The sequence below is a fragment of the Strongylocentrotus purpuratus genome, unplaced genomic scaffold (assembly GCF_000002235.5).
Source record: "Strongylocentrotus purpuratus isolate Spur 01 unplaced genomic scaffold, Spur_5.0 spur5_scaffold_5, whole genome shotgun sequence".
Classification (NCBI taxonomy): Eukaryota; Metazoa; Echinodermata; class Echinoidea; order Camarodonta; family Strongylocentrotidae; genus Strongylocentrotus; species Strongylocentrotus purpuratus.
Window position 1 is genome coordinate 20,405,562 of NW_022145611.1, and position 12,150 is coordinate 20,417,711.

At 34.2% G+C, this 12,150-nt stretch overlaps 1 protein-coding gene across 7 annotated transcripts in view; it reads right to left on the bottom strand.

Annotated features, from left to right (window-relative positions):
• Positions 1 to 5,320: 5,320 nt before the first annotated feature.
• LOC576590 (serine/threonine-protein phosphatase 4 regulatory subunit 4) overlaps positions 5,321 to 12,150 on the bottom strand; it is a 51,315-nt gene continuing 44,485 nt past the window's right edge. For 6 of the 7 annotated variants that reach the window (XM_011684456.2, XM_011684458.2, XM_011684457.2 and 3 more), the window contains 5 exons: positions 11,633 to 11,768; positions 10,094 to 10,150; positions 8,303 to 8,394; positions 7,931 to 8,030; positions 5,321 to 7,187 (listed from right to left, as the gene is read on the bottom strand). In XM_011684456.2, coding sequence (XP_011682758.2) covers positions 7,163 to 7,187; positions 7,931 to 8,030; positions 8,303 to 8,394; positions 10,094 to 10,150; positions 11,633 to 11,768 — 410 coding nt within the window. In that variant the 3' untranslated portion in view covers positions 5,321 to 7,162. The remainder of the gene's footprint in view (positions 7,188 to 7,930; positions 8,031 to 8,302; positions 8,395 to 10,093; positions 10,151 to 11,632; positions 11,769 to 12,150) is intronic. The other variant, XM_011684459.2, reaches the window with a different exon arrangement.

A 12,150-nucleotide genomic window follows, 5' to 3' on the forward strand; every position in this document is an offset into this window, starting at 1 on the left:
AAAACAACTATTTCTCGAATATTAAAGCAGTCATTAATACTTTTATATGCCGAAAAAAAATAGACTAAAAAATAAAAAATATATTTTTTTTTTTTTTTTTGTCGAAGGTGAGAGTCGAACCCTTGCGTACAATGAGTGATGAATATTACACCAACGCCTTACACCACTCGGCCATCGCGCGCTGTTCACATGCGTGGCAGTTTTGTACAATGTATACATTAAAATGGATTGAAACCGGCTTCGGCGTGATGAATGCTTCGCAAAAGCACCCTTCTTTTACTTTTGCAATGCATATTGGCACGAACTTAGATCAAGATCTATCGGCAGATGTTGTTTTTTTTGTTTTTGGAAGTTTATTTTCGTCTTCATGTCAACAATGCAAGATAAAATTGTCGGTAAGATCGATCGAGATTCAATTGTATTGAAATTACCGACCAATCCTTCGCACACATACGGTATCCTCGATCGCTCAAACCATTTTTTAACATGTAAACCTATGGGGTAACCATGGAGGCTGACCTATTTTTTTAATAACCATGGTTATTAAAAATATTAAATGTTTTATGCATGGTTACCGGGAATTTTACAGGAACAGTTGAAGTTTATGAATGCAATTCGACCAATCAGATGGCTGGATTTCTTAAGTGAGGTATATAATATATTTTATTACAAGTGGGTCAGTAGCCTATTTAAGTTTATATTATTATCAAGATAATAGCATATATATATATATGTATACTGAATGTATGAACCAAAAGAAATCGGCAAGGGTAATAACAGTTGAACCAAGAAAACATTGTTCAAACAAACTCTCAACATGAAAAACAAGGTGACTTTGTGGATGCCACTTCTTTACTTTACTCTACTGCAAATTTGTCCTCAAACTTTCAAGGACCATTTCTCTTTACGGTACTTAAGAAACATTAAAAAAACAATATACATGACAATGTAAAAATGTTCAAGATTAACTTTGAGAAGAGGCATGAAACGTGTATGTAATATATTCCGCCGCAGAAGGCAAATTACTATGAAATTGTTTGAAAATTTAGAGATATAATACAGAAATTTAGCTGTCTTCCGTAACCTATTTTCTTGTTTAAAACTATGTCTTATTCTAACTTTTAGTAATGAAATTCTGTTTTGTCATGTTTTTTTTTTTGTGTGTGTTATATTGTTAATAATAGTGCTACATTATATTTTTCCGGAATTTGTGTAAATAATTTGTTATACTGATATTGAATTGTACGAGGTAAGAAATAAGAATTGAATATATTTTGGAAGGTTCCCCTCCTATTATGGTTTCCGTGGCAAGGAGTGATAGTTTGTGCTTGAAATACCCCAGCTGTAATGTATAAGTTAACTTCAAATCTGCTTATCAATATCATACACATATATTTTCATATATACTGGAATTTGACCACCCCAATGTATTTTTGTGTGATTGGCCATTTATCGGTTTTTACACTTGAATAATTAGCACATTAAAAAAAAGAAGAATTTTGCAGTGGATTATTTGGCAAGTATCTTCGGGCATTCAAAAGGATGTGTCTTTATTTGGGTAAAATCCTCTTCTTTTTTTTCATTCATGATAAATACAAGATACAAAATTAATGTCCAAAAAATATCTTTCCAATTCTGTCCTGATTTGCCCCGTTTTGTGCTCCTGTATGAAAAGGAAAAAAAGTCATGTTAAGTTCAGCTGTAATGAAGTATTAAACATTTGTTTCCTATTCTACGACTTAAGCTTAGTGTCTACTTATACGATTTGGACCAAACTATATTCAATTTATTATTGTAAATTAGTGTACAGTATCGTTACATGGAGTGCAAATAAATAATCTACACACTGCTACCGAGTCTTCGCATAATTGTTTTGATTTGGGATCTGAGAGAATATTGGAATTACTTGGTACAAATGCAGGAATCGACTTTCCTGCCTGCCTGCCTGTCATGAATTACTACTTTGGTTAAAATTCTGATTGGTATGCTTCTTAAACTTTCACTGATCAGAGAATTTTTGTGTTAATGAAATTCACAGCACACTCACCCCCCCCCCCCTTCTCTCTCCATCTCTCAATTCTTTCCTTTGCTCACTTCCTTTCACACACCTCACCACAGCATACATTTTCTTTCACATTTGCTATCACTATGATATCACTATGATATCATAATGTATTTACATCTCTTATCACGTTTCCTTACCCCTCTCCAACCTCATTCTTCCACCCTTTTCTCTCTCTCTTTCTCTACCTTATATTCTTGTATGACTACCGGTAGTTTATATGTATGGATTATTTTCACATATCATTTCTTAAACCCTTAACAAAAAAATCTGGAACAGAAAAATATAAATTGAGTAAAAATAAAAAGAATCTAAAGAAACGGATGGGAACAGAATTATCTATTGGTTCTGAAAACAATATTTTTTTATTGTCTTTTACTTAACAATATTTACATTCTGCCAGCATTGAAGCAACCTGCTGGTGACATAAGTATAAATGTATACAAAAGGTGCAAAAGGAGTTGCATTTATTGAAAACGTTATGTACAGAAAATACTACTATATCTGTGTTACAAGGCCAAGACAGAATATCAATCATTCTAGAAAATGAATACTATTTATGTAAAGTTCAATTTGTCAAGGCCAGTTATAGTTTACATGACATTTTAATGCCATCATAATTATATACTGTTGAATTGTATAAGTATATTCTAGTATGGAATTATTGTGGTAGAACACCATTACAATTTAGTGAAATCTACCACAATTCATACTAACACACACAGATAAGTAAAAGAAAAGGAACATGTCTTATTATATACGTCTTAGAATCCTTCTCTCAAAACAAACTGGCATCTTTATTTCCCAAGAGAATACACTCAAATATATTGCACTTGTTTAAGTACATAGCATAAGTATGGCGTGACAACAGTTTTAGCAATCCATGCGGTACTCATGATGCAGTACTGCAGAAGCATAACCAATCACTATTTCGGCTGATTCTATACATGCAAAACTTTGTAACATGGCACAGCAGTTCCAAGCATAAAGCATGAGTAAATAAACATGCCTACTTTTATTTTCATAGCATTTGCGAAACTTTCATTTAAAAAAAAATAAGAACAAAAAATCCAGCACAGCTTCATACAGCTCATCCATGTATACATGATACTGCATAAAGCAATGTAATACAATCTTATGGAAACAATTATCACTCCATTAGTACATATGTAGTTTGAAAGCCCAACAAAATATTTTTAAGCACACTTGATCTTAGGTCTATGTATTATTATGTCAGTTTTATTCTTTAAAGGCACTTATTCAGTCCTCTGAGTTGCTCTGTCTTATTTTTAATAACTTTTTTTCTTTCTTCTCGCTTAACTGACAGAAAAATTGAAGAAATTAGGAAACTGAATACTATCAAAACACAGTTTATCACATGGAAGAAAACAAATTTGTATTTTAGGAGGAATATAAGAACTTATCAGCAATCTTGCAAGTTATCAAAGATATTACATGCCACTAATCAGAAATACCATCATTGAACAAATAAATCACACGACTGCTCAAATACTGGTGTATATTGTAGGGTGTATTAAACTTTTCAAGTCATTTTTTTTTTTACTCCTCTGTTCTCGTTGGAATTCATTTTCTCTTGGTATTGATATTTCATCTAGTACCTGACCTTTAGCATTACTCGATACAAGGTCTTATCTCTTCATGGTATGCATGTCTATGGAACACTTCTAGCATTATGTTGTGGATTTGGCTACACAAACACTGTATAGCTGAGCAATAAGATTACAAATGAGCATATAATAATTCGCTGGTATTAATAAAAGCAGAAAAACAAGAGAAACTAATCAGTGAAAATTTCAGCAATATCCGACTAAAAGGAGGAAATTTAGTTGTCATTAGTGAAACACAATTTGCTCTTTTTGTTAGTTACTTATGACAGAAAAAGAAGAAAGAATTTGTGTTTGATCGGAAATTCAAAATTTTTCTTATCTTTCTCATTTTTAATCAGTTTTTGCCCATGCTTTCACTAATTTGTTTCTCTTCTTTTCTTCCTTTTTTTATACCAGCTAATTATCAGGATGGACTCCCTACTGGTGGTAGATATTAAATATTTGGTATATGCAACATGTACAGCTGAGCGCTATACTGGCTATTTTGATAAGGTTCTTAATCCCTAAGCTGGGGGGTGTTTCACAAAGGTCCTAAGTCAAACTTAACTTTAAGTTGGACTTAAACATTATAGAGAGCCATTAGTAGCCTTCAAATAAAATATATTCAATAGTGAAAATTCAAGTATTTAGGATTTTTTATAAATTCTACATCAAGAACATGAAATCTCCTTGATAATAGAAATCATGAATGATTTGAATTAACATTTTATGCCTTTTAAAATAAATTTTACAAAATATTTTCACAGATACTAACAGCTTTCCATAATTGTTAAGTCCAACTTAGAGATAAGTTCAACTTAGAATCTTTGTGAAACACTGCCAGGATTGTATAGTAATCTCTATATTCAAGACAGTTAGTACATTGTTTCTTCTGAATGTTGAAGACAAGGCTGGTATATCAAGGCACATGAGATATCCAAAATATTCATTTAATAATTATTGTATTCAAGGTCACACATATCAGGTTTTTGTCAAGGCACAATTTCAATATATTTAATGGGAAAGACAAGCTGAATACATCCAAATCACACTTGGACAAAGTTCCAAAATGCCCTTTAATGAAAAAATTTAACGGAGTAAGTAGTTGAGATCTACATATAAGACAGTCAGATGTTACAAAAGGTTAATAGACCAGTTCATAGTCAGCCTTGGCACAAATGACCCCCCAAACATCCACAGATCTTGTACACACGGAAACATCCACTTTGTGCATTTTTAAGCCCCACTGCACTACTTGCGCCTTCTATATAGCAAACAATGCCTAATCGGTGCCTGTTGGTCCCCCATGATCCTCTTTTTCTTATGTTAATTGAGAGCTGATTTGATGAGATAACCACATGTCAGTGACCTTGCAGGTAGGTCTAATCCTCCTAGCCAAACTAGTGCAGACGGGCTTTTAAAATAATCACTGCTAATGTGATTAAGGTGCCCAGGAATACTTTCTTCTTTTTATTTTGTTTGCCTCTTGAGAAGAATACTTCCACCTGTGTATCATAGAACATCCATATCCATGCATTTAAATGAATAATGATAACTTTCATGAACACGGATCCAGTATTGGTCTCTGATTTTTACAATTTTGGTACAACTGACCTTCATCTACCCATGTGCAGATTGTATCTACAAACTGGTCTATTATATTTTTTCAAAACTCATTTTGCATCCATATAAAACCTTAAAAATGACTTACAGAAGCTAGAGACACAATAGACAATAAATCTTGTTGAATCCAATGGCATCAGTACATTATGTTTACTCCAAGACAAAGTCCAAAATTTCCATCCATTCTATCTTACTTTCATCCCCCTAAAAAAAACCTAATACACACTCATCTCTACAAACTGGATGTGATTTTCTTTTTAGTAATTCTGTGTTACCAAACTTTACTGAGATACAAGTATATGGCACAATCAGCCTCTGAAAAGCTTTGTCTGTATTGAATATAAGGCATACAGAAAATAGGAGTATAATTATTGTTGAGAATACAAAGCATTTGATTTCATTTGGAACATAAGACACAAAAGTACAGTGCTTTACATCATACTGACAGTATCATGTAACTGTTATTTGTTTAATTGATGAAAAAGGGTGATTTTTATCAGATTGAAATCACTAACAATGATGTCTCAAATTGAAATAGAAAGAAATTTGAAGGCTTTATGAGAGGAAAACCATAATCAATAACCTCCCTTTGATATGGCATCATGCTATATTCAACACTTAAATTGTATAGATAGATAAATCATACTCTGTCACTCATTACGTTTGAATGCATTGTATTGGGTTTCTGACCAATGCCCTTCGAATAGGCAATATGAATATCTTTAGCATATCTATTTAACATGGCAAGAATTGATAGAAGATTTTGACACCACACACAGTCTGAATAACAGCCTTAAAGGTTGATGCTAGCCAACTACTATAAATTATCATAAATCTTTTCTTCTTTCTCTCTCTCATGAATACAACAGCAAATACTACATAAATTTCATGTGGTGCTGACTTGCATTTTACCCAATGCATGAATTTGACTGTATCTTTACTTTTAATACATGCAAGGGTCAGACCCCCCACAACAATATAAGCTGTGGAGATGTCTACATTAATATCTTAAAATTAAACGTAGACATCAACATATGAATGTCCTCATAGCTGTTTCTCCTACTCCTTTTCAACTATTACAAAGATAATGAAAATGATGTGCAAAATAATGATGTAGCATTAATCTAGTAATGTAGCCAATTCAGAGTATATTCTCTACGCAAAATTCCATTACTATTGAACACGCATGCACTTTCTGTGCTCTGGAATATACCACTACATGTAGCGTTGTACTGTATTCCTTTAATTTTTCCTCCAATAAAAAAAATATGCTGCTAGCACGAATGAAGCTATTTTAAGGGGTACCGCACTGGTTCGGTTCAACACTCATCAGGTTTCCTCTAGAATACGCGATGTGATCGACTCCACCATTGGTTCCACTAACATGCACCAATTTCAGTTTTGATATGGCACATTTGACTAGCCTGGCTTCATCAGTGGTGTCACATGAGCTCACACACACAGATACACTCTTCTCGGTGCAATTTGTTCATGTGAAGCATACTGGTAAACACTTTGTCCACATAGAAAAAGACCATTCCTGGTGCACCACTTCTTGCCGGATGCATCCTCACATCTTCCAGGACACATAGGGCATAACCGCTGACTGCCACTCTTTCTCTCTCTCAGTCAGTCAGACTGCCCAGTGTGACGTGAACCTCAGTTCTGTCTGTCTGTTAGTTGATGCTTTGTTAATGTACCCCAATTTCAGTTTTCATATGGCACATTTGACTGGCTTCATCGGTGAGTGGTATCGCATAAGCTCGCACTGTTTATCCGCAGATACTCTCTTCATGGGGCAATTTGTTCATGTGGAGCACTCTGGTGACTAGGGGAGATGTAGCACATAAGAAGTACGCCTTATTCCCCATCAAGTCTTGTGTGATGATTTTCTCCTGAAAGAAACATAAGAGCAAGGTTTAAGAACTTTATAAACGGAACTACTTGAAATTGTTCTCCATGAATAAGTCAAAATTGTAGATATCATCTATACTCTAATTTAATTGATAATTGATATCCTTATTCAATGTATCAATATGCTTGATTATTACCATAATGTCACAAATGTGTCCACTGGCAGAGTGGAATAATTACTTGGAGAAAATGAGGATAGTAATAATAATCAATGTAGATAACATGCCTTGCTAAAGGAAATAACTGTCATTGCATCTCCAGTCAAGTGTTTAACCCACTTGACTAGTTGACACTTAAGGGGTTAAGGGGGTAATAATTTGAATCGTATTAATTGTAAATGTCCATATAGACAGAATACTTTATATACAGTTTTCTCTTGCTTCAGAGAAGAATTAAATGAAAAGCTTGTAGATTTCTTTCTTATGATTTAGGTTCCCTAGTTGAGTCATGCTGAAGCCTTGGTGATATCAGGAGTGTCAAACAAAAAATTGATGGGCATGAAAAATATGAGATTAAATCTAAAGGTTAATGCTATGAAACAGGAGAAGAAAAATAGGATCACTTTCTAGAATAATTATGATGAATTACACATGATATCTGGATTGCTTTATAAAGATCTAGTAAGTGTATTTCATCTTAGCTGTATCTTATACACAATTATCATATCTTTGAGAGCATCTCAATGAGTACACTATTATATTCACAAAATTGTATCGTGTCTTACACTCTAGTCGAAGATGATGAAGTTGATAGATGACTATATGAAGAATTGCCTGTGCCTGACCGGGTTGAGCTAACAGATGATGCCGAAGACTTTCTGGATTCTGTTAACATGAAACAAAATATGGTACATTATCAACAAATGAGCAGTAACAATGCATGGAATTTCAGAGATAAATCATGAATTCCTTTGGTTCTTTGTTATGTCTCTCTGTCTCTCTCTCTTTCTACCCCATCCAATCTCCCTCCTCATCCTGTTCTCTTCTCATCTCCCCTTCCTCCTTTCCCCTTCTTCCTCCTCCTTCTTTCCATCCATATATTTGCTACTTACAACACTTTTAAAATAGAACCCCACCATACACTGGACGATACATACCTGATACATGTGTTCCACTAGTTGTTCTTTTAGCTGCACTACTGGCCGTGGGTGATGATAAAGAACTATTGTATTCTACTACCCTAGTAGTCCTGTCAATCAAACAAATAATATACCATCATTAATATCGCTTACAATCTCTGACTTCCAATGGCTTGTTAGGATTCCTTTCCTCACCGCACACTAAATAAAAAATGAACATGACCAACTTAACCCCGAAATACCAGCATTGCATGCCAAGCTTTATAAATACACATAAACATTGTTACCTCACACCCCACTACAAAATAGCACTGCTAAACTAACTTGATAAGAAAATAGGTCAATAATATTTTTTTTTTTTTAAAGCAACAATTCTTTTTGTTAATAAACCACAGCAAAGAGTCTACAGACTCTCACCCATTTCTGCTACATCATTGCATGAGAGCTGAATAGTGCATGCAGCAATTCAACGACTTATGAAAATGGAGTTATGATCTATTTGACTCTTGTTTGATTTTTTTTTATACTTATTTGGGTTATAACAATAATTTTCATGGATATGGTAACACAAGCCCACAAAGAGGTAACTTTTAAAAGCTGTAAAGCATGCTCTTATTTTTACAAAGAAATCACACTTGGACCCTGGTTTAAAAAGAATTGATACGATTTGATCGATTACAGCTCAATATGAGTTTGATATCAATCAAACTATTAATATGAGAAGGCCATTTAAAAGCCTATCCTTAACCTACAGAAGCAGTGTGGTCCCTGTATGTATTTAGCTTATGTAAATTATAGAATTCAATACTTATTGGGTAAGAAACTGTTAAACTGCATTGGGACGATATACAATTACTACCAATGTTTCATTTATGTTGCTCCTTGATCATTATTAAAACTCTCTCTTCACAATACTTTAATCACGTCTTAACATCTGCCTATTCTGAACTAACTGTATTGTTACAACTACATCATAATAATAATAATAGCTCGTTCTTCAGGACCGAAGGCACTCTCAAAGCGCTTTACAGATAAGTATATTATTACCCCGGTCATTGGATTCAGGCTTTCCTGCACACAATGTATGCACATTCTCCACTCCCTGGGGAGCATTCCAGCCAGGCGTCATTTTTACAAGCGCACACTTGCTAATCTAACCACATTAGCTTTCGCATCCTACCGGGTACCCATTTAACACCTGGGTGGAGAGTGGCAAATGTAGATCAATGTCTTGCCAAAGGACATTAGTGCCGCGGCGGGACTTGAACCGCGGACCTTGTGATCCACAGTCCGGTGACATATCCACTCGTCAACAACACCTCTACATCACAGCACAGTAGTTGACAATTAATCACATAACAAATTTAGAATGTATTTATATGACATCTAAGTTACACCTTATTGTTTAGTGAAACATATGACATTAGGATCACAGATTATTATCTAATATAAACATGAAGAACCACTTCAAAATCAGCATACACTTTTTAACTTGATATGATCAAGCCTGGGAAATCCAAGTAGAAACCCACCTATAAAATGTATTATCTGAACATCAAACCCTCTCAAATGAATAAAAAGCAATATTAGGATGAAGCTATTCAAATTGGAACACACACAATCACCCGCCATAAATATAATGTCAAAAGCGCCACAAGAATGAGAGTGAAAGAATCTTTAGAAGCAGGAGAGGAACACACACATTTTCCTGGCAAAAGTGTGATATCCAAAGAGCCAAAGGAATAGAGGGAAAAATGTTTTAGAAGCAAACTCTAAGCAAGAGTTAGAAGCCATGGATATATGATAAACCTTGTATTCCGCATCATAGACGTAGCAAGCAAGCCGTCAGAACCAGACCTATTCCGGCTGATCAAACAAAGAAAGAGTCTAAATATCCATGCCATCCCATAACCATATTAAGAGTAGCAAGTAATGTTCTAAAGAAACCAGAAGGCGCTCAGTACAAAATGCTTTTCTTTCATATGAGAAAACGGTAATAGAAAATGATATTATCAAAAAGATTCTCTGAAAGAGTAAAAAAGGAAGACTTTGTAAGAAAACAATGAAAAATCAAAGAATTTAGATACCCATGCCATCCATAACCATATCAAGTGTAGCAAGTAACTTTCTAAAGAAACCAGATGGCATTCAGTACAAAAGGCTTTCAACATCAAAATGCTTAGAAAATTAATTGGAAAAAAAGATGTTGCATTAAAATATGGAAAAATATCTGGTTTATCAGATTTGGAAAGTCAGAGCAGGAAAATGCTTTTCTTTCATATGAGAAAACAGTTATAGAAAATTAAATTATCAGAAAGATTCTCTGTAAGATTATTTGTAGTCCAACTCCAGAGTAAAAAAGAAGGAATACTTTGTAAGAAAGTAATGAAAAAGAAATTCATATTAGTATCGCATATTGATATTTCCACCCTGTGTATTCCCTTTTTTTAATCCCATTATATGCCTCCATTTTCCTTGCTTCATTTCTAAATCAATGGCCAGTTGGCCTCGGGCCAGTAAAATGTTTGCTCTTTCATTAAAAATTTAAAGAGAAAATTGTAAAGCAAAATTTTTGTTGGGGTTGCTGGGGTTTACCTGTCCATGTTTCTATCGATTCCGCGGTAATAATATATAATTTTTTTTTTTAATTAATTTTTTTTTTTTGGGGGGGGGGGGGGGTGGGGGTTGAAAAATTGTATTTTAAGAGGTGATATCGTATTATCGTATTTCACTCATATTATCGTACTGGTTGGCATCTCTGTTTCCATGTATCTCCTCTTCTTTCTCCTTTACCAATACATGTCACCTACATGTATCTTGGCTTTTCCAGGGCCTATTTTATAAAACTTGTTATCAACAATAAGTGCTGAAGTCTGTAACAGATTTAAGCTAAGCTAATCAAAAGGAAGGATTTTTTTAAAATAGCTTGTATGTCAGTTATTTTAAATTTCCATTGATACAGTGAAACCTGCTTTAGTGACCACCTGACTACAAAGACCACATTTTTTTTCCCCCTTAAAAATGGTTTCTCATTAAAACATGTACTATAGGCACGACCTATAAAGACAACCTTTCTTGTCTCCCTTTGGTGGTCTTTATAGGCAGGTTTCACTGTAATGAGTTTTAGAAAGGCCTTAAAAACACATCTTTTTTGCAATTTGTAGTTGTAAGACTGTTTTTTTTTTTTTTTCTTCTAATTATATGTATTTATGTAATTTTTATTTTCATTCACTGTAAGCGCTTTGGGCCTTATGGGAAAAGCACGGTATAAGTAATAATAATAATAGTAATAATAATAATAATGAAGTAGGGCCCAGAAGTTGTTTCCATTATTCTCTCTCAACTAACCTGGTGGTTGCCTTCACATTATTGTTAGGTTCAAGGAGAGTTGCTGAGGGTGACTTCTTCCCCGCCCTGGCGGCTGTTCTTGAGAGGGGTGCTGACACCACCTCAGTCTTGGATGCTTTCTGGGCTTTAGATGCCGCTGTAGAGACAGAGAGAAACAACATAAGCCAATAATGAAATGCTGATTTATGCACCAATGGAGAATGAGGTGACAAATGCTCTTTTCTATACTGACAAGAATCCTTCTAAAACGTTAAATGAAATCTCAATATGCCTTTGACCTCTAATTCAGATTTGTCATAGAAAAAGTAGAGAGGGGGATGGAGAGAATTTATGCTAATACTTAAACAAGAGCTTAGTATTTATACTTTGTACATTGATGTTATTCTTAATGTTATAGTTGCGATCATCCCAACACACTCCACTCAATAAAACAAAATCAATTGCTATTACAGAGAAGAAATATCAAAGCAAATGGTATCAAACCAAAAACATGGTAATGAACAAATTCACTGTGGGAA